The 24,197-nt window shown below is 38.4% G+C and overlaps 1 protein-coding gene across 1 annotated transcript in view; it reads left to right on the forward strand.

The window, feature by feature from the left end:
- The window catches only part of Fry (FRY microtubule binding protein), a 431,398-nt gene that overhangs the window by 147,001 nt on the left and 260,200 nt on the right, over positions 1–24,197 (forward strand). The window contains exon 2 of the mRNA XM_023715059.1: positions 9,138–9,337. Coding sequence (XP_023570827.1) covers positions 9,138–9,337 — 200 coding nt within the window. The remainder of the gene's footprint in view (positions 1–9,137; positions 9,338–24,197) is intronic.

Raw genomic sequence — 24,197 nt, forward strand, 5'->3', positions numbered from 1 at the left:
CTCTCTCTCTCTCTCTCTCTCTCTCTCTCTCTCTCTAATAAATAAATAAAAATTTAAAAAAAAATAAAGTAGTCTTTAGAGGAAAATAACTTTTCATGTCATATTGAAAGGATTTTTCTTTTTACTCTAGTTTACTTCATATAACTTCTTCCAGGGTACCGGGTCAAATTGGATATTTGCAGTACCTTTTTCTGTGCCATTTCTTAAGCATCCTCATAACTACATTAGTTCTTTGCTGAATTTATTATTTTCCTATATGCAATGTGACATATTCTCGCAGTAGCATTATCTCTAGTTTATTTTATTTTATGAAATGTTCCTATAATGCCAATAAATTAAGTCTTCTGGGACATGAAGGACTTAGGGGCGGAAAGTGTAGTTCTAAAGAAAGATCCCAGTTCCTGCTAACCAACAGGGTTCACCATCAGCACCTGGTAAGTGAGAAAAATGCTGAGAATTGGCAGTAAGAATGATTTATATCGAACTGTAAATTTTAAAAGTCTCATGAATTAGTTCCTTTGTTGAGAGAGTTTGTCATGATCTCTGGCTGGAACAGAAGTTGATGTGATCAGACTGCCATTTCTGTGAAGAGTGCCTACTTTATTTTGTTGCCACATAACACGTTGGGGCACCTTAACAGGAAACTATTCCTTATTTGAAATGCTCGTGCTCAGATTCCAGTCATGGGAGTATTAAAAATAAGCATCTAATGATTTGAAAAAGAGGCTATGTGCTTATTTGTCTTTGCAAGCTGGTTTTTTAAAAAAGCAAGTAAAACATCCCCTTTGAGGAGTGTGCTTTGTGGACGCTGTTGGGGAACCCATGTATCTATTGAGCATTTTGAGTCGTGCACTTAATAAGCTGGTTAAAATTTCCATCGTAAGTAACAGCTTATCCTAAATGGCAGGTGAAATGTTTATAGGTACGGTGGCTCATGCCCATGATCTTGGGAGACTTTTGCAGGAGGATCTCAAATTGAAGGCTAGCCTGAGAAACTTAGGAAGAACCTGCCTCAAAAGAACTTTTTTAGGAAAGTTGAGAAAGCTCACTCAGCACCAAAGAAAACTCCAGTAATGCAAGAAAAAAAAACCAAAAACAAAAACATAGAAACAAAACACAAAAACAAAAACCTAACAAAATTTCACCCAAACCTACACAGACGCAAGCAGGATATCCAGATTTTCTTAGGCACCAAGAATATATACAGCTTCCAATGCTTTGTGGCAGCTCCAAATCACAGAATCTCAACCCCGTCTAGCATGTAGAGAGAAGCAGATCCCCTTAGACCAGTGAAGGTGAACCTTTGAGAGCTTTCAGTGATACAACTTGGCTGGCTCTGGCACCTTTGCCACAGGTTCATTATCACTGCTAGACACCGCTGCTAGACACAGATTCTGCAGTCTCCCCCCCACACACACACACATGATATTTTTAGAATTTATTGCAACCTGACATAGTATGTGTGAGAATGCTGGTCACAGTGCACGGCCACTGTACAGTGTAAGCTCTTAGGGCAGGACTATCAGCTGTCTATAGACATCTCAGGGCTTGAAACCTAAGCTGCTTGCTAAGTCAATATTGGATGAAATGGAATGAGTGAGTGAGAATGAGTGAAGCCTAGGATGAAAGGTGGAATTGTCAGGAAATCTGACTGAGAAAACCAATTGCTTTCCTGTCACATCAACTGCCCTGATATCTCCTAGAACTGTAACAGAAGGACACTCAGGTTAGCCTTTCTTTTCAGAATCATAATAAAACGTAGCTGTTAACTACAAACTGTGAAAGGGAACTTACATTGTTGCTGCAGTCAAGAGGGTAGACATAGGGAAATATTACTGAAGACCTGAGCTAGCCAAGAAGAGCTAACCTATAAATAAATCTGTGAGTGATATGAGGGAAAACCCGTCAGGCCAGAAGATAAACCTCTGTGGTCAAAAACAGGTAAATCTAATTAAGAAAAATGAATGGGCCCCTAAAGCCTCAGACTCAGGAGTGTTTCCCACCTGATGTAAAATACGTAGACTAAAAGAAGGAAATCATCTAAAACAATTCATAAAAATCAAGTAGGAGCAGAATTTGGAATAAAAATAATAAAAGAACATCAACAAAACCCATGGAAGACAAAGGATGGCAATGAATAAAGTATAGATCATGTTTAATCCAATATTAAAATGAAAATGAGAAAATACAAAAGAAAACAAACTTGAAAAGTGTTCAGGAATTAGAAAATTAATATGTGAAAGTAATGCCCTTCTTCTCCAACCACCTCAGCCTCTACCCTAACAACTAGGGCTAGAAACATTAATTTGGGGGGCAATAGAGCTGTTAGATGAAAATAGAAAAACAAGATGAAAAATGAAAGGAGAATCAAAAAACATGGAGTTGAAGCTAAAATTTTATCTCCTAGATGTTACTGAGCCTGTATGCTTAAAAATGCCTAAGACAGTAAATTTTGTTATGTACTTTAATACAATTCCAAATAAATAAAAATATAGTGATGACTCAGTTTAGGAACTTAATTTGTTTTACAATTTTGAGAAAGATGTTTGCATTTGTGTTTGTGTGGAGAAGATGGCCATGGTATTGTCCGTTACTTGATGTGGTTTGCTAACTGAATTGTTTGCCAGCAGAAGTGTTTGTGAACTAAAGTGTTACTGTTGATTTTTAAAAATATATATTCAAGAAATATAAAAAGGAAGTTTAGGGCCAGCCAGAAAGCTCAGTGGACTAAAGTACCGGCTTAGGCAGACGCAGGGACTGGGTTAGATTCCAAGCAATCCCTGCTGGCCCCACCCCCGGGGCATGCTGAGCCATAGACTGAGACTGGGCATGGCGGCACATGCCTGTAATCCCAGCGCTTGGGAGGCTAAAAACAGGAGGACCACTATGAGTCCTCGATCAGTGAAGTGAGACACTGTAGACCCTGTACTAAATACATTTTTTAAAGGGGAGAAATTTAATACAGCAAACTAAAATTTTTTCCTTTATCAAATATATGTAAGGAGAAAATGAGATATGTGACCTATGAGGTCCTCTCACATTGTAGGGTTCATATTTCCAGAGCCCAGTATGAGGAGTAATCTGACAGTCATGGTCTACTGAGTGGAAAGGAAGTACCTAGCCCCTGCTAGATAGAGGAGAGGATATTGACTAAGCCCTGGAAGGTAAGTGATTTGCTTTCTAGACTTCATCAAAAGCAAGGAAAGCACCCCAGGTAGAGAGGACTAGATTTGAGTAGTCACTACCTGCATTTGTTTGCAAAGCTATTAAATGGACCCAAACTATGGTGGCTTCTGCATTTGTGTGATTTTATTTTCAGTCAGAAGTAAATGTGGAGATTCCTCAGAAAAGTAGGCCTAAGGGTTCTGTTTGACTCAACTATTCCCTTTCTTGGTATCTTCCCAAAATAATTAAAAGCTTCATACAGCAGCAATATATGTGCACCCATGTTTACAGCAGCCCAGTTTGTAATAGCTAAATATTGGAAACAACATAAATCCCATCAACTGATGAATGGGTAAAGAAGGTGTGGGATTTTTATTTTTATTTTTATTTTTTGGTACTGGGAAATCAAACTCAGGACCTTGCACTTACCAGGCAGGTGCTGTGCTACTGAGCTATATCCCTAGCTTGATGTGAATTTTTCTTAATACAATAGAGTACCCCTCAGTCATAAAGAAGTATAAACCTTAGACTTTTATAGATAAACAGATGAACCTTGAAACCACAATCTTAAGTGAAATAAATTAGACACATTTGTGTAAATATCACATTGTCTCTGTGGTGTGAGAAGCTGAAAGTGTGAGAACTAAAATGTATAATAGATATTCTGAAATAGGAAGTAACTGTTCAAAAGGAAAGTGAACTGGGTGAGGACAAAGGGAAGAGAAAATAAGACAATAAAAAGATCAAATGGAGACAAAGGTTTGTAAATAAGGAAGAGATGAAGAGAAGCAAGAAAATGGGGGAAAAAGAACTAAGATAATCATGTACATGTACAAATTCCCTATGTTGAATGTGATCATTGTGTATATCTAAATTATACCCAAAATGTAATTTTTTTTAAAAAATGAATTTCAGTTAAAAAATAAGATGTAGGAAGACATAACTTGAATTTTTCAGAGCTGGATTCTCAGGTTTGGTGAATTAATCCCTTTTATACACAAAAGATTTACTTCCTTTCTATCTTTTGATGACCTTCCCTTTATCTTTCTGTGGAGGATCCTGGTGTCGTCACCCATCATGAACGTTTATCGTCCCAGCATGCTCATTGGAGCAAGCATCCATCGAAGCCTGTGGGGCTGTGAGGTTCGGGCAACTGCACTTTTAAGTGGTTCTAGATCATGACATTTCCCTTTCTTCTTCTTTCTTGCTTAGTTGCTATTCATAGAAATTACACCCTTCTCTTACAGGTTTTCATTTACGAACTGTTATGAGCTTAAACTTGACAAATGATCTATGTATAGTTAAGAAAGAGTAAGTGCTACAGGAGATTTTAATGATTTTTCTCTCCTGGTAATGTTTAGAATAAGGTGGATTTTGTAGCTCAGTTTGGATTATTAGAGAAAATGAATTTCCTGGTTCCAAAAATATTGTCATCAAACAACTGAGCTACTGAAAAGTGGCTCTTACATGTTGACTTTTTAGAATTATGGCAACAAGGGCCTCCAAGATAGCTCAGTGGACTAAGCACCTGTTTAGGCAAGCACAGGGACTGGGGTTTGATCACTGGCAGCACAGGCCACACCAGCCTGGGTGCAGTGGCACATGCCTATAACCCTAGCTCTGAGGAGGCTCAAAACAGGTGGATCACTATGAGTCTAAGGTGCATAGTGAGACCCTATACCAAATGCATAAATAAAAAATAAAAAAATAAAATTATGACAACAAAAGGCTAGAATCTGTGAGAAGTTAATCATTGTAGAATGAAGGGGAGTTGCTGAACCTTGGGAGTGGATCCAATTCAAGGACACTCACCCCAGTGACTGTCACTGTGTTTCCATCAGCCCAGGCTGACTGTGTGGAACTTGGAGTGATGGGCACTGCCCCTCATTCATCCTGTGCCCTGAGATGGGCTTTGGCTGACTTGGGATGGTTCCAGCTGACTCGGGCTGTGTGCACTCACTTTTGTACTCAGAAAAGCCAGACTTTGTTGGCTTTGAAGTATGGATGGATAGGATTTTTTGTGAATTTATACTTTCATTCTTAAAATGGAAGATTTGCTTTTTTATTTCATCTTATTTTATTTCCATAATTTTATTGAGAAATAAATAGCAATGAGACAGTTTCAAATCAAATTGGTAGGACAGTTTCAATAATTAACACATTGCATACATTCTTCCTAGTGGTTATTTGTTGTACAAGATGTAGACATGATATCCTATTTACAAACACTATTAGAACAAATCCCTCTATTCATTGATTAAGAGAATGTAGCTATATATCTATCCTAACCATTTTGAATACACAGATACAAAATGGTCATTCATCTGTATCCCCATTTTTGTTTAGTTCCATCATTTATAGGTGTGTGAACTCAGCAAAATATTCCAAAATACTCCAGTAGTCCATAATAGTAAAATGGAAGATTTGTCTAAAATGTGTCCTGGTATCTGGATTTCAGCTATCTGGTTCAGAGTGTAGCTTTGCAGAAGACTACCAGAGGTGACACTAATGAAAATCCTCCCACTGTTGTTGCAACTTCTGGCCCCAGGAGTCTTGGATTATGGATCTGGTCTTGCAGTTGTATTTTTCATCAACTCCATTATTGGTCTCATCTGGAAATGGATTGAATCCTGTGGAAAAGTGAGGATAATGAAAGTTGTACTTCAAGTAGATATTTTAGGTTTATGTTCCAGTCTTCAGTTCTGTGGCATGATGCCCTTGTTGTATAGGAATATTGCTTGTGGTGATAAGCTGTCTCCCTAACTTGGCATTGGGCAGGCAATTTACCAGCACATGGTGAAAACAACAGACAGTAGCAGCATGGTAGAGGAGTGGGCAACACTTGATTTTCACCCCTAATGATGCCCTGTTAGAATCCATAGTATCTTTTAGTAAGCTACTTCCAGTGCCAGTTAATGAATGACTCTTTGTTGCAAATACTGTGCCTGATTTATTAAAGGCTGACATACTGATTCTCATTTAGCTCCCACCCAATGAATCACTCTTAGACTTGCAGAAATAAAGAAGCCAGGTTTAATAATTACTTAAGGAAATTTATTGATTACTATCAAGAACTGTGTATAGGGCTGGAGAGATGCTTGGCAGTCTAAGCACCTGCCTGGAAAGTACAAGGACCCTGGTTTGATCCCCAGTACCATGCTGGCCCTGGAACCTCAGGTGTTCAGTGCTGGCCACCAAAACTGAGCATGGTGGCGCATGCCTGAAATCCCAGCACTGGGGAATCTAAGCTGTGTAGTAAGACCCTGTACCAAATAATAATAAAAAAAGAACTGTGTATAATTAGCCCTGTGTCTCTTAATAGTTCCACATCCATAGATTCATCCAACCATAGGTCAGGATATTCAGGAAAAAAATTTGTATCTGCCTTGAAAAAAAAAAAAAAAAAAAAATATATATATATATATATATATATATATATATATATATATTCAAGGCAGATGAATATATTATGTATTTAGTACAGGGTCTACAGGGTCTCACTACACAGACTGGACTTGTAGTGATCCTCCTGTTTTCAGCCTCCCAAGTGCTGGGATTTCAGGCATGCATTACCACTCCTAGTCTCAGTTGCTGTCTCAGCATGTCCAGAGGACAGGGCTGGCATGCAAGCCAGGGATCAAACCCCATTCCTGCACCTGCATAAGCAGGCACTTTAGTCTGCTGGCTATCTGGCTGGCCCTTAGATAATTTTCTTGTTATTATTCTGTAAACAATATAGTATAACAAATATATTCCCATAGCATTTCTATTATTTAAGTATCATAAGTAATTCAGGGCAAATACAGTGCCATTTTTGATAAAGAACTTGAGCATCCTTGACTTTTGGTATCTGTGGAGATCCTGAAACCATCCTCTGTGAATGCCAAGGGATGGTTTATTATACCTGGGAAGCTACACTCCTGTTAGTTTTTTGGAATACAGCTGTATGGTTCAAGTTCAGGGCCAATCCTAGGCACAACAGCTTCTCCAGTTGGTAAAAGAAGAGGAAGATTGGGTGGGCAAAGAAGGAAAGCATACCTGAGAAGAGTGCGCTCATCGGCCAGCCAGGGCATCAGTGGATTGGGGCACAAGGTGAAGGCATCAACAGAAGCCTCCACATCAGGCTGATGTGTTTAAGGCTTGATAATATTGCAAGCTATTGAAAGTTTTACGAAGAAAGATATTGTAATGAAAGCCAAGCAGAAGATTGACATAGAATGTAAAACAGATAGAATGAAGTCAGCCTTAAAGGAAGCTGCTGTTCTGACTTAACCATCGATTTCTGAGGGCTGAGACTAGAACATAGCTGATGGGAAAGGAGAGGATGAAAAGGAAATTATACAGCACATTTTGTGCTACTGTTTAATTCAAGAGGCCATATACTTGCAATGTAGTGGTAGTTAAGATGTGGAAAGATCCTCCAGAGATAAGGGACCCTCAGTTTTATGTCAGGTTAAGTGAATTAGAAAGGAAGGGTTAGGAAAAATGAAGGAGAATTTAGTGTGACCTTGGGGACAAAGATGCAATTCAAGCAGAGAGATAATACTTTTGTATGACTTCCACAGGATAGGGTTTGGGATAAAAAGAAGATAAGAAAAGGCTTATGGTTATTGGTAGCTGTGAATGTTCAGCTTCATGGACAACCTTGTTCACTTTGTTATCCATGATACCACCATTCTATTCATAACTAAACCAGTGTCCAAATGGGAAATTTACTTTTTCCTTAGTCTCTATATTCAATCATTATCCTGTAGTTGACATTCCTGTCTCTACCATAAGCTGGATATTGATACATGACTATCTTACAAGTATTTAGCTGATACAAGCTAGGATTCTAATATGTCAGAGTACCATGAAAAGTACAGAGACTTGAAATACACATTTATGAGCAAAATAATTTTTTCCAGTAAAATAACTGACTCACATTCTAAAAAGTTGCCACTCACCAGCAGCCTTGATAGTTGCCCCTGTTCAAGATCTCGTCCAAGCAGGAAATTTACACATTTTATGAAAGACAAGAGCTGAAGGTATAGCTTAGTAGTATATCACTTGCCTAACATGATTGAGGCCCTGGGTCTGGTCCCCAGTACTATGAAAGGAAAGGAAGGAAGGAGGAAATTAAATACTTATAAATCCACACATTTTAAATATATTGTTTTTATAACAAAGGGCAAAGAGAGGCATGCCAACTTGAACCAAGGATGTTGGGAGTGAAAACTCGAACCCATACTTTGGATGGCATAAAGAGAGTACTGCTTGATCCTTTGTCTTTCCCACTGTAAGACCAAGAGCCAGCAGGGCTTCTGAAAATTGGTTCTTGGAGACCTGTAGAAGAGATGACTCCGAGAATCTTTTACATTGTTCTACTGAAGCACAGAAGATAGCGTGTTTCTGTCATTAAGAAAACTTGGACAAGAAATTACTTTTTCCTTACATGCAGTGTTTAGTCCATTTGTCTGGAATATAAAAGAAAAGCTCAAAATGTCTTAAATATTGTTAGATTTCTCAGTCATATCAATCTGGTGGCAAGAAGAATTTTGAGATTATCATAGATTATGCAATGCAAATAACAAATTCCAACACCATTTCAAAAGAATATCAGGTTATGATATTAAGCATGACATTCTTGATTACATGTCTTATCCTTATAATTATGGTTTAACACATCCTGTCTGAATAGTTATTTATTTATTTATGTATATATGTATTTGGTACAGGGTCTCACTATGCAACTCAGACTCATAGTGATCCTAGTTATCAGCCTCCCCAATGCTGGAATTACAGGTGTGTGCCACCACACCATACCTCAGTGTGCCCGGAAGCAGGGCGGGTACGGTATGTAGTGCCAGGATGAACCCTGGTCCCTGAACTTGCCTAAGCCGGTGCTTAGTCTGCTGAGCTATGTCACTGGCCCTGTCTGAATATTTATGATGTTATTTTCAGCCAGTAAAAATATTCATTCTGTTTTTCAGCTTCTCCAGTTGGCAACGGTTACATCAAGCCTCCAGTTCCACCTGCCTCAGGCACACACAAGGAGAAAGGGCCCCCAACCATGTTACCCATCAACGTGGACCCAGACAGCAAACCAGGAGAGTATGTCCTCAAGAGTTTATTTGTCAATTTCACCACCCAAGCTGAGCGCAAGATCCGCATCATTATGGCAGAGCCACTGGTGAGTATATGCCATGAGGCCCACATCTTTTTAAAGTTACCTGTATGCTAAATTCTGCAGCACCCCTGTATTCCAGGGTTCCATATCCATGGAGTCAACAACCTCAGATTGAAAACATTTGGGAAAACTAATTTTATCTGTACTACACATGTGCTTAAGTTTTTTGGTCATAGTCCCTCAATAATGCAATACAACCACTGTTTACATAGCATTTATGTTATGTTAGGTGTTGTACGTCATCTAGGTGATTTAAAGTGCAGAGCAGGATATGTGTAGGTCCAGTGTGAGTACTCTGCCACTTAATTTAAGGGACTTGCATTTATACATTTTTATATCTGAAGGAAGGAATCCTGAACCAGTCTCACACACATCAAGGGATGACTATATGCTGGACATCACCATCCCCAGGAAGGATGGATTCCTAAACCCCTGCTTTCCAAGGGTTTTTTTTTTTTTTTTTTTTTAATCATAGGTTTTTAAAAGGTAATTGTTAGGTTTCATAGGCTGAGGGGGAAAAATTGTGAGAACTTTAATATACTCATTAACAAATAAAACTTAATAGCATGTTTCATTGCTGCATGTAGGACAGTAAACATCGTCTACCAAGAACTATTACTAACAGAAAAATTGTGTGTATAGTCTCAGCTAGTATATTTACTGCAAACAAAATTTTCTGTCCTGATTTTAAAAAGTAAGTGAGAAAAAAAGAAAAATCATTGTTCTTCAAGAGGCTGTCTCGACTTCCAGGGTGAGAACATAAGGTTCTCAGTACCATATTGTCAGAGGAAGTATTTTGGCAAGTCATCCAGAAACCCCACTTGAGCTTCTGAATATGGGAAGACAGGAAATTCTTGACTTACTTACTTTGGATCCCTTATTAGACAGATGATGCCCTTGGACGTCAGTGCCTTGCATTGCAGATGTGTAGGCTGGGAAATAAGTGTGGTTAGTCTTATGTTAATCACTTTAACAGGGCTCTGAGGGCCCTGCCTCTTGAAAGGACAGTCAGTAAGGAAGGAAGTGCAATTGGTAGGTTCAGATTACTTGTTTTCTGACCTTGGCTGGGCCACACACAATAAGAAAAAAGGAAAGGAATTCAGAGTGACGCAGCTGTTTCTGTGAAGCGCAGCTTTGTACCTCCTGTGAATATAGTGGAGCAATGGGAAGGTAATCAGAGTCTGCTTTGCAGAATCATATCTGAAAGTGATTAGGACACTGTTACCCAGTCCACAGTGCAGTGCTCTGAAAATACATAACAGATGAGGTACAACATTCTCTATTAAAAATGACCTGTATGAAAGAATCGCATCTTAAAGTTTAGGAATCAGAACTGTTTGTTAAGTGTGTTTACCCAAAAGTTACAAACTTCATTTTAAAGTTTTTTATGAGATTAACAGAGACTATCTATACATTCTCTTAATAAAATTCTGTTCATTTAGTGAATTTCTGTGATTATGGAAATTATTTCTTGGTTTTATGATTTTAGTTACTTAAATTTGTTTCATAGTGCAGCATTTTTTCATTCACTCATGTTTTTATGTTTCTGTTGCTCCACTACTCAGGTACCTACCATGGAGCACTTACTGGGGGCCAGGCACTGTACTTAATTTACTCTTCACAATGACCTTAGGTCACATCTCATTTACAGGTGGGGTAAAATAGCGTGGAGATGGCTAAGATATTGCTGAAGGTCATACCTTTGTTGATTTGAATTCAGGCTGAGTGTTGTCAGAACCCATCTCTGCACTGAAGTAACTTGTTCTTAGCTCTGAGTAAACCATGCCTTAGTTACAGATTCATGTTACTGTTTGTCTTTTCTAATTTAAGCCCTTTGAGAAGGTCTTCATTTTTTTTCTTAGTTTCTCTTCTATCCCTGTGTGGCGATCCTTCCATAGTAGCATTATTTCTTTCCATGTTATTATACTCTGTACTACAGTGATTTTGGATTTCCAAATCAATTTGAGTGTGCTATTTCATCTTTAATTCCAAAGCATGTCTTCTTTAAATAAATCTTCACTCAACACCAACACAGGGTCCTCCTGTGACCTGAGTCAGCCAAGACAAATATCCCAGTTCCCAGTGCTCCGGCAGCCTGATCCCAGGGAACCTCTAGCTGCTAAGGCAGCTGGGCCCCTGTTCCTGTAGAGAAAGAAAGCTACCTTGGGATCAGGAGGGTATGGGGAATTTAGGCCTGACAAAATGGTAAAACACAATGAAGTTTCATTTTACTCCTTAATGCAGAGAAATTTTTTAAAACATCAATTAAAGCCTTCTTAATTTATGTATCCTCATGAATATTCTGAGGCACCCAGAAGTTGTACAAAAGTTGAAAGAGAAGATTCCTTTTAAACTATCCATGTTTCCAAGATAATAATTTAGCCAGAAAAAAAAAAAAAAAAAAATCATTCTCAACCTTACCAGAGCCACCCTTAAGGCAGCCTGAGCCAGCCAAAAAAAAAAAAAAAAAAAAAAAAAAAAAAATCATTCCCATTTAAATACTGTGCTGTTCTTTAAGGATTCCATCTTTCCTCATTCAGGGTTTCTTCAGGAGTCTTTTTTCTTCTTTGGGTAAGCACTAGATCTGAAAGACTCTTGTCTACCCAGCATTCTTCTGACAAGGGATAGATGTTGTATTCCTTTGGTTAGATATCTCCAAACAAGAGAAAGTTTAAGTCCTGTTCATCAGTAAATCTTTATTGTGCATCTAGTGGGAGAGATGCTGCTAAACATTAATGGTCAAGGAGATGGGCCTGATATTTTTAGTGGAAGAAATACTTACAACCAACTCTTTGTGTTGTTACATTTTTTTTTCATTTATGTATTTGGTACAGGGTCTCGCTATGCAGCTCACACTTGTAGTGATCCTCCTGTTTTCAGCCTCCCCAGCAGTGGGATTATAGGCGTGCACTACCATGCCTGGACTCAGTCATCAACTCAGATTACCCCAGGGGCTAGACAAGTGCAGCACGCGGGACGGGTGATCAAACCCCGGTCCCTGTGCTTGCCAAAGTAGGCGCTTAGTCCACAGAGCTCTCTCGCCAGGCCTTGTTACTTCCTTTTTATGAAGAGACTATTCCCCTTTATATTTTTCTGCACAGATGTAAACTTCCTTACTATAAAATAATAACTACAAACAGCCCCAATAATAGTAACTACAAATAGCCCCAGTAAAGTGACTCATAGATCACTATGAGTTCCAGGCCAGTGTTTACTATAAGATAGTAACTACAAACAGATTCTGTGTCTTATTACTTGATTCTAAAAGGATGAATATGCATGTGACCTTTTGTCCTGTGGGCATAGGAAAAGGTATATTTTATTGTTTTGTTTTAGTAGGGCTTCAGATGAACCAGGTACGTGTGCCTTCTAGGCAAGTGTTCTACCACTGAGCCACTCTCCCAGCCTTAGAGGTGTTACATTTTATGTAGATAATACATTTAAATTCTAATAAATGTCCCCTTGTATTTCTCTTCTTAATTTAGCCTCTTTTAGAAACATATTGAATCCTTTGATAGCCTGAATTTTTATATATTTGTGTAAAACCACAAAATTATATTAGCTTTTTCCTTAATATAACTTGAAGTAGCAAAGATAATTTTTAAAAATTCAGAAGTATAGAGTTCTTATTTGGGGAACTATGGAGGAAGCTATTTTTCTTTTAATTTAATTTAATTTAATTTAATTTAATTTATTTGCCAGAGTATAACTGTATAGTAAGGCTGTCCTTGAACTCACTGTATACCTCTGGCTGGCCTAGAGATCACGGTGATCCTACTGCTTCACCTCTCAAGTGCTGGGATTATAGGCATGCACCACCACATTCTGTTTCATTTCTAAATGATTCAGAATTTCATATTAGTTCAACAGATTATGTGCAATAGATTATATACTACATTGAATTAAAGCTTAAACTTTTATGTATGACTTCCTGGTGCTCAAATAGTAAATCTTAATGGGCAAAGGAGGCAGGAAATGAAAATGTCCTACCAGATTCAAATTGAATTTAGAAAAAGAGCTAAATTCAAATTTAGCTCTTTTTCTTCATATCTTTGTAAAGACCTTGTATTTGTTCAATAGCATTGCTGTTTATGCCCAAAAGATGTTCAGATCGTCTTCATTAATATTTATAGATGTCAATAGTTTTATTCTGATTTTATTGCTTCACGAGGGCATTTGATAGCCTTTGTTTTTGCTTGCTCATACTATTGTTTCACCTTTACACAGTGTTCTAACCAAGCTAAATGGGGTCATTTGTGTCTCTTTTTTTTAATTTCAAAATACTGAAAGTACAGAAGGAGTAATGAGTGGTAAATAACTCAGTCTTGTTCTTCTCAAAGTCTTTATTTCTCCCTCATTTATCAGTGGGGATTCATCTGGAAATAGAATTTAAGGTTGATATTCATGAGTTTTGCAGGTACATTTCACTGGGCCACCTCTAATTGCCTTTGAAAAATCTTAGTTGATATGTTATAAATGGATTTTTTTCTTTGTTTCTTGTTTTGGTATGATGCACTTTTACCATACTGTTCTTTTGATGGGAATTTTTTTTTATTCTCTTAGAAGCTCTTGTGCTTATAGAATTCAGGATTTATATCTTTCATTAATTCTAGAACATTCTTAACAGTTAACCATGTTAATAGTGCCATTTATCCACTATCTCCCTTCTCTTTTTCTGGCATTCCTATTAGACAATTTTTGGACCTTTCATGCAATATTGTATGCTGTCGTACCCTTCTTTTGTTGCCACTTTGTTGCATTTTACTGCACTCTGGGTAACTTTCTCAGATCTGTCTTCCAATTTACTAATGCATTCTTGGACTGTTCTAATCTGTTGCTTAACCTTCCCATGGGGAATTTTAATTTTGATGACTATATTTTTCATTCCAAGAAAGGATGTTTTGTTCTGTCTTCACAGTCACAAATGAAAATCTTCTTAAAAATTTAAAAGATGTAAAGAGAGATTTTGTTTTCATTGTATTTTGTTTCTTCCATTTATAACTTTCAATCCCCATAAATGCATACTTTCTATCCTGTTTGAGATTATTGTTGTACTATACCACTGTTGGAGAGCCTAGACTTAGATTTCTTATGTCTGATAACTTTTACTAGTAATACCTTTTTTATTTAGTTTGCACATTTCATTGTGAAAATTTTTGGAGGGGCATTCAGGGAATCAAAATCAGAACTTTGTGCTTACCATGCAGGTACTGTGCCACTGAGCTATGTACCCAGCCCATCATTGTGAATTCTTTACTGGGGATGACTTCTCTGTGGTCTTCCTTGAAGCCATAGCTGTGGGACTATTTGTCCAGCACTACTTTGTTTCAGCTCCTTCCTCTTGCTCCAGAATTATCTCTACTTAGGACCAAATATTCTGTTGCCATCTTGGTTTGCAAATATTTTCAGCAGCAGTTGATATAAATGTAAACCCTTAACTCGAGTAAGACTTTAGGCCTTAGTTTCGAATTCTTGGGGAATGATATTTTTCTTGTTTTTAACATAGAGCCAAGCAAAAACCACAGGAATAGCTTTTCCTCTTCCTGTACCAGTGTATGGATTATTCCATAGCATTCTTTCGTTATTTAGTATCACTTTCCAATGCCCCATTCCTCAGGGCCCTTAGCTTTGTTACCTGCCTCCAAGTGGACAATTACAACAAATGCTGGGAAATTCATAATACTTTGTCAAGTGAAATTCTCTATCACTTAAAATTTTTTTGTTCTAGTTCTAATTTGTACTCTCTTAAAAAAAAAAAAAGAAAGAAAAGATCTTAGACTGCATCCTAGATTGGGGCAAAAATTGTTCTAAATACGTCATTGAAAAAAATTGGTGAAACTTCAGTGATGACTATATAATAGCTATTAGTATTAGTCAGTGTTAAACTGTTTAAATTTGAACATTGTTTTGTGAGTTCATGAGGAGGTATTTTTGTCTTTAGAGGTACATGCTACAATTTGTTTTAAAATAGTTCAATAAGGGGGCCGGGGAGATGGCTCAGTGGAATAAGCACTTCCCTGGCAAGTGCAAGGGCCTGAGTTCAATCCCTGGTTCCACTAAAAAAAATAAATAAAATAGTTCAATAAAACAAATCATTACAGACAAATATAGAAAACTCTGAGTCTGTGTGAAGGGATACAGGATGTATATTATAGACATTATTTTAGTCACAAAACTTTTGTTTTTTTTTTCCAAGATCAAAAATGTTCTTGAAATTGAAAACACAGTATCCCATAAGTATGTTCAATATTGATGATTTTATGTATCACTAAAAATAAATTTAAATTTAAAAAGTAACTAAAAATAAAAATACCTTCATAGCTGGGCCAGGTGATGCATGTCTGGGAGGCTTGGGAAGCGGAAGCAAGACGATCATTATGAGTTCCAGGCCAGAGTACACTACATAGAGAACTTAAGGCTACCCTGAGCTACACAGTGAAACCCTGTCTCAGAAAAAGAAAGAAAGAAGAAAGAAAGACAGACAGACAGACAGACAGACAGACAGACAGACAGACAAAGACAAGACAGCTTGCCTCTATGAGAATAATATAAGCAACATTCCCAGCAGCAACTATGCCACCTTACTCCTTCCTGCTGTTCTTTTCCCTGTACCTATTTTATAAACTCATTTCACCATTTTCCCAAAAAAATTACATTGTATACAGAATTAATTAATTTTATGTATGTATGTATGTATGTATTTTTGAACCCAAGGTACTGTCCTACTAAGCTACATCCTGGCACTTTTAAATTATATTTTGAGACAGTCTCCAAGTTTCACTGGCTGACTTTGGCTTAATGATCATTTTCCTTCAGCCTCCTGAGAAGCTAGGATTTTGTGTATACACCACTATACTTGGCTTCCAAGTATTTAACATGGATGGGAGGATTTCCTGCTACTTTGCTCTGTCATCCAACCTGAGTCCTGCAGGATCTCTGGTCTGCTTCTCATACAGATACAGCCATCGTGGGCCTCGGCACCTTGAGGCCCAAGTCTCATGGCAAGGTGTGGGTCCCAGATTAAATAAAAGGGACAGTGGGGGAGGGCTGGTCACCAGTTCTTCCCCAGAACCCTTCTAATGAGTTGTCCCAGGGTGCAGCCCTGTCCCTGGGCTTCCATTCAGAGCCTTCATGGCACACTCTTTTTCCCTCCTTGGTTCAGCCACAGCCTGTCTTACTGCACTGTGCACCCGTGTATTGTGTTTGTCAGTACTGCCAGATGCTCTTTGTTCACCCATATGCACACGTCTCTCTTGCCTAACACCATGCATTTATGCATCTGATCCCCCTTCCTCAACTTTCCCTCAGTTCTGTATCCTGCCCATCTGTCAGGGGCCATCTCACACAGGCCTCACCTCAGTTCTTCACTTCTTTTCTATCCCCACACAGTTATGCCAATACAGATATATACTCATATATACTTGTGAATCTCTACTTCAGTAGAACCAAGTCTCTCAAGTAGACTACTCTGTCTTCATTAATATAAACTAAAATAGAAGATATCAAGGTATATATTTTAAGGATAAATGTTGCATTGTGAAATTTTCAACTATGTGTATGTATACCTGACTGTAGTGTAAAATTATTTTTCATGGGGATGTCAAGTGAAAAAAACTATTATATTGACCTATAAGTTATTTAGAGACAATACCTATATGTGATACATCTTATCTCTCTGGCTCTCTCTCTCTCTCTCTCTCTCTCTCTCTCTCTCTCCCCACTTCCCTCCATCCCTCCCCCTCTCTTGGTTATTTACTTGCATACACACACACAAATGTACCAGTGCACCATGTTCCCATGTTTAGGACTGTGCTTTATATACAGTAATGATAATTTTTCATATATGAATCAATGAGTAAAACAATAAAGTAACATGAAAGGAGTGTCTTTGTAAGAACCATGTGTTTCCAAAGGTGCTCTTGCCAGCCTCTGCACTGATAATAATGGATTTTGTTCTTTCCTTTGTACTTGGGAGGTGAATGCCCTGAAATGCGCTAAGTACAGGAGATGCGGAGATATTGACTCTCAGCCTCCTGCGTTGGGGCATCTAAGGATGCCTGTTATTTATTGATATTTACCTGACCACCTTCCAATCCAGCAGTAGGTGGAGAGTCAGATTGACTCTTAGTGGTGAGACTCAAGCTCCACATATATGCTCTCATCTCCTGTGCATATCTTTTTATGTAGCATCTACCACTATGGTCACAAGCCATTGTCTTCTGAACAGACTTTTCAAAAGCAAGGCTCTCAATTCTCTGCCATAAAGAAGGATAAATGTGAGTCATCTGTAGGAAAATGGATGTACCTTGAGACCATAATCTTAAGTGAAATAAATCAAAAACACAGGATGAAATATCACGTTGTTTTTCTTGTGTGAGAAACCGAAAGGGTAAACAAGGAGCACAGTGGATGACAGATACTGGCAAGTGGGAAGAACATGTTCACAAGGGAGTGGGAAGGGGGAGGAAAGGAAAGGAAAGAATAGAAGGAAACAAATGGAAACAAAGCTTTTGTAAATGGGGAGGGGAAGAAGGGTTAAAGGTAGGGAAGGGAATGAGGAAAAGCCATGATATATTATTTACAGGTGCAAATTCCCTATGATGAATGTGATTAATATGTATGACAAATATGTACTAATGCAAATATAAAGTTAAAAAACAACTATTATAGCTATTCTAAATTCATTTATAAGTTTGTAGGTTAAATAAGAGGAGATAAAAACTTAAAGATAAGAATTTCTTTCAGACTGATCTAAACTTAAATCCTGATTCCACCTCGTTAGTGTGACATAGCCTTGAGCCACAAAGTAAACCCCTTTTTCCTGATTTGCAGAAAGGGAGGGACAGTACTTTTTTCATACTGTGGTTGAGAGGGTTTTAGGTACTATGTGTGGAGCACAGACTTGTCCCCTGCACATGCCAGCGCAGTCAGCATCATCACCGTGATCGTGAGCGTCATCGTGCACCTGGATGAATTCACCAACTCTGGTGCATTTTCTTGCAAGTCAGCCACTCTTATGCTCACTCACACAGAATCAGCCTGACCAGAGCGAAATAGCTGCCTGCTGTCATGCTCATCGGTACTGCCAGATGCTCTTTGTAAATTTGGCCATGGCATCGAGGTACATTGATGCTGCTGCAAACAGACGCAGGATAGGCCCTCTACGTACCTGTGTGTAGGGAGGTTGCAAGCAAAGAAATAAAAGCACGCATGAGGAAACAACATGTCCACAATCTCCCTGTTTCTCTAACAATGTACTTGAAGCTTCCCAAGTGTGAATGGTGAGGATTGAGGCAGTGAAACTTGGGTTTGAGTCCACCTATGATGGCTTTCCAAGACTTTTAAAGAGAACATTTCAGAAGTTCTAGAGAGACAAGTAGGAAAGGTATAGTGTTGGGTCATGTTGGAAAGGCAGGAGGCCCAAAATATGGAAGATCAAATACATAAAACATGATGAAAAAATTTCAAGAATTTCCAACCACTTTCCTCTGGCTCTTTTGTCCACTCTCCTTCATATAAAGTGGTCAGTGCACAAAAAACCTACCTTTTTTCACAGCCCTGCCACCAGTCTGTGCTTCTGTCAAAGTTATTTAAATATGATCCATCCTTGTTTTTACTTCCCTAAAATAGACAAGCAGCTTGTTTTAGTTCTGATGTGTATAAAAAATAAAAGTATTAACTGTTGCATTTCTGGGTCTAAAAATTTTGACTTACTGGAGCTACTCTGGTTTAAATCTTCTACTGTCCTCTGAGGAGCTACAGTAGACACTAAATTGGGCATAGGGCCAAGGATTCCATCTGAATCTACAGTCTAGGAGTATAAAATGTCAATAGGGAGAAATTCTAACCTCACAAAGAGAAAGAAAGTAATGCAAGAAGGAAAAGATCTGTATGATTTCAAAAGGGGAGAGTGCACCAGAGTTTTATCTCATCCTTGAGAAGATTAAGAAAATGAGAGAGCAGTGCTTATCTTCTTTCACGCTCTGGAATTTCAAAGCCAGTTCACAAGGGAAGGTGTGGTGAAAATGGTGTTTTTTCACTGTAGGGATTTTATTTAGGCTTAAATCACCCCTTGCTTGCAAAATACTTAATGAGCCAAGTGCGGGCAGGGGCTTCCAGAGGCTGCCCCTGTGCTGTTCTGGAGTGCAGGTGTGGGCTGGCCAACCTAGTGGTTAAATCATTAGGGTGCTAACAGTGGCATGCTATAATGGAGGTCTAAAAAATTACACAACAAGATCTAGTTTGATTTTCTAACATGAAAGAAACAAGTAAACAGGGTTTTTGTTTGTTTTAAAATAAAGCTATACATAAACTAGAAGTAACATGAAGTATTTTCTTGACAATACTTGACAATCTCTGAGGAATCCAGGATGCCATACTGTTTCAACATAAGGCATGGATCTGTAGTGTGAAATATTTCATAGACCAAATTTCTGTGAATACCAATTGTCCAGCTGTCCCCAACACTGAAAGGCAAGCAATTAGCTAATGACAGTATTACCGAGTGCTTGTATTGTTCCAGATTCAGACTGTAATATCCGTTGATATACCTCTGTCCTGGCACTAGTCTCGGGAGCACCTCCTTCTGGGTGCTCATGTTCGAGCTGATGTTAGGACACTCTCCAGGTCACCTAACATTAAGCAGGACACTGTAGAAGTGTGACACTGGTGGCCCATCATCATCAGTAAGTTACATGGAACCAGTGGTTCCAGTAATTTGATAAATTTGTGGTTCTAAGTAAATGAGCCCTATCCTCAGCTTCATCTTATGACTTCAGACTGTATCTGATGAGAGGTAGCAAAGAGAGATTTGGAAACACTCTACTTATAGTTATGAAAGTCCTTTATTTGCTGCAGGTATAGCTCAGTAGGGGAGCACTTACCTACCACTTATGAGGCTCTGGGTCCAATGCCCAGCACTGTAGAAAATAAAATAAACCTTATAAAAGAATTTTGCTTTTGTTTGGGATGGTGGGTGGGTTGGTTGGTTGGTTGGTTGGTTGGTTGGTTGGTTTTTACCCCAGGACCTTATGGACCTTGAACATTCATCCGTACTCTTGTATTTCACCCCTCAGATGCTCCTCTTGTCTGCAAACTTGAAGACAAGAGAAAGTATTCAATCCTATCACCTGAAACCATTTTTAATATTTAAGGAAGTTATAAACAGGAAAATCTTGCTATACTAAAGGACAGAATAACTATCTCTAATTAAGTTTGGATCTTTATATCTTTAAATGGTGGAATGTCATAAAACCAGTTATAATTAATCATGTTAACCAACGTTAACCATGGCGTATTTCCAGTAATGTTTTATCATGTTCAAGTTCAAAAGTTTTTTCCCTTGCACCACTGTTTACACCAATCACCCTATACTAAGCAAACACTACATGTCTATTCACTAATGATGTGTAAATAGCAGAAATGTTAGCATTAATGTCTCTTTTCCTGTGGACTCAAGTCAGCCTCCTTTAAGGACAGTTAGCTAGTCTTTATGGCCAAATGCCTCTTGTTTTTCTGGGTACCAGGGATCAAACTCAGGACCTTGCACTTGCCAGGCAGGCACTTACAAATGCTGCTTTAAACAGATGGCTCCCAGGCCTTAGAAAAACTAATAAGGAAAATACAAAGAGAATAAAAATAATTTGTAGATTTAGCTCCTTGTTGACTGTAGTGATAGAAATCAAACTAATGTTGTTAAGAAAGGAAACCAAGAAATAGTACTGGTCAGATAGGGAGTGAGTATTTGTATCCTCCTTAACAAAATATTGGCTTATTTTCAAATTGTAAATTAATAACTTTTAAAATAGTCTTTAGTGATGTGGTTTAGCCTGGATCATCTCCCTTTTTAATGTGTGAAGACATTTCCTACAGATGCAAAAACTCATCTTAACCCTAAAACAAAGCATTGTGAAAGGCTGAGGCTAGAGCTAATCTTAGAAAGGTTTAATCTAGTGGCTGGATGAACTGCCTTTTCAGATGAACTGGCAAACGCGCTTCTTCCCAATTCACCACAGAACTTGTTTTCGTTATGAATATATTTGGAATTATGTAGATGAAAAGCATTTCTTTTGTGGCTCCTACATGGAATCTTTCAGCTGTGAAATGGAATTTAATGCACCACGATAGTCCAGTGGAACCATATAATGTATAAACCAAAGAACCTTGTAGTAATAAAAAAAATCAAAAGGCTTTACTTTAACTTAATAGTATTCAGTTCAGTTCATCCATGGAGAAGGTCATAAGTTTTACATCCAGTGACATTATGGGGAAATTATCCAAGTTTCTTCTTTTCAAGACTATAAAACTGAGTGAAAATTATTCTGCAAGTTATTTTCAGGCTAGTTCTTTCTAATTATATGCTTTTCACTATTTACAGAGAAATAATTTTTAACACAAACAAGAGAGCATTTTAAAATATATCATCATGTTTTATTTTTTTCATTTCCATGCTTTTATTTTCATTTCCAATTTGTATTCATATTTCAACATCATGAGGATTAACAATGCTATTAATGAACAAACTTTTCCTGGTATACAAAGTTACGATACAAGTAATCACTTCTTTGCTAACAAATTTGACACTGTTTATCACATGTAACAGTTTTGAAATAATACATGCACTCTTAAGAGCCAAATTACTTCTGAACTGCAGCAAGTCAGATCTCACCTTATTTAAGGCAATTTTCATGAGAATCTTGGGTGGTCTTTTCCAGAAGAGCATGAGTAACCATCCCAGTATCACAGCCCTATCCATTTCAGAGCACAGCAGGGACAACAATGGATACTGTGGTCTTTGACCATATATCGAGGACCACATAGGGTGTGCGTATGCCGTGTCATGATGGAAAATCTCTAGGATTCTCCTTGAAGTAGTGCTCAGAACCTGAGAGAGCTTCCCTGCTTGTCCTGCAGAGCCAGAAGGAAGAGGGTTGCTGCCCTGCCCTGGCAGGCCGCTGTGTATGGCTGTGAGAGCAGATGTGATATATATCTGCTATGAGGGCTGGAACTCGGAGGCTTGTTCGCATCCACAGAACGTCTGTGGGTAGGGGGAAGTGAGAACTTAAGGATTAAACAATGAAAGAGGCCAAGGAGAAGAGCTAGGAAACATGGCAGAGGCAAAGCCAGACATTTATATGCACAAGATGGTTAAGGCAATGATCCTGAGAATCTCCATCAGGTTTTTGAAACTAGCAGTTAATTGGTAGGATTCTCACCCTGACTAACTATATATGCTGATACCTGTGAACTAAGCAACTGCATTGAAGATAGCAATGTGTAATAGTAGGGTCATGCTTGGAATGCCTGTCATTCTGGCCTTCTAAATGCATACTGCTTTTAATGTCATATCAATTACTGCTATACTCTCTCAAGTAAATGTTTGTTTAAAAAAGAAGAAAAAAAAGGTAATAAATGAAAATAAGAGACAAGAAAATAATATCATAGGACCGTCATCATGTTTTATAGTGACAGAAAGTGTCCACAAATGTCCATGCTCTAATGCCACAGGTTGGCTTGGTGGGGAGCACTTCCATCACATGTACAAGGCCCTGGTTCCAGGCCCTGCACCACCACAAAAATAAGTAAAACTAAATGAAGTAGTACTGAGTCTTGAACCTCCTTTAATACTGCTAGGTTCCCACACAACATTTTGCATTTTGACATTCCCAAAAGTCATTGTACAATTTTAGGCAGCAACAATTTTTACTGTTACATTGTAGCAGCTTTAACCATCACACATTTTCAGTTACACAGGTCATGCTAGCAGCAATACACTTTTGTTTTATTAGGTACTTTTTATTGTTACACTTATAGCTAGTACTTCCTGACTTTAGAAATTCTCCCCTCCTCTCCTGTCTCCCCCCTCCCTTCCCCTCCCTGCTCTCCCCCTCCCGTCCTTTTCTGAAACAGGGTTTCACTATCCAATGAAGACTGGTCTTCAACTCACTATGTAGCCCAGGCCAGTCTTCAACTCACAGTGATCCTCCCAGTGCTGAGATTGTAGACGTGTGGCAGTATACCCAGCCTAAGATTTCATAACTCTATAGAGTTACATTTGTTGGTGTTTCCTAATGCCTTTGAAGATTTCTACCCAAATCGTAAATTATAATCACATGTCAAAGGGAAGGATGGAATATTCATGGAGGGTTTCCCCATATGTTCTAGTCTTGAGGAATGTAAACATTTAAGGAAAAAGATTAACCTATGATGGATACAAGGAGAATGTCTAACAGAGCAGGAGAGCTGGCAGGAGGCAAGTGATCCAAGTAGAAAGAAGGAGGCCATTAATAGGGTCTCATTGCCACTGAAGATACAAGGAGAACATACTGAAGAAAGGCCATCAAGTTTGCTGTTCAGAAAGTTCCTGCTATCTCTAGGGAGACCATTTTTAGTAAGGAGAGAACAGACTGTGGTGGTTAAAGAAAGAGTACAAGACCAAGATAGTGCAGACATTCATTGGAAAACTGAGCAGAAGAAGGATATGAAGGAGGCAGTATCCAGAGGTAGGGGTGTGGTCAAGGAAGCAGTGGGTGAAATGCAGAAAGCATGCTAGTAGCTAGGAGAAAGATAGGAGAAGGATGAAAGGGGGACAGAAGCCATGAGGAGCTGGTTGGAGCAGCAAGGCCCCTCCCTGAGCAGGCCAGAAGGAGTCCACTTCGTACCACACGCACAGCCAACAGGGTCAATTGGGGCTGATGAAACTGAAAACATAACAAGTAACTCAGAAACAAGGGAGCAGTTGTTTTAGTGAAAGAAAGAAAGAAGAAAGAAAGAAAGAAAGAAAGAAAGAAAGAAAGAAAGAAAGAAAGAAAGAAAGAAAGAAAGAGAAAGAAAGAAAATAGAAGAGAAGAGAAAAATAAAAGAA

Source organism: Octodon degus, unplaced genomic scaffold (genome assembly GCF_000260255.1).
Source record: "Octodon degus isolate 3935 unplaced genomic scaffold, OctDeg1.0 scaffold00038, whole genome shotgun sequence".
In the NCBI taxonomy this organism is placed as follows: domain Eukaryota; kingdom Metazoa; phylum Chordata; class Mammalia; order Rodentia; family Octodontidae; genus Octodon; species Octodon degus.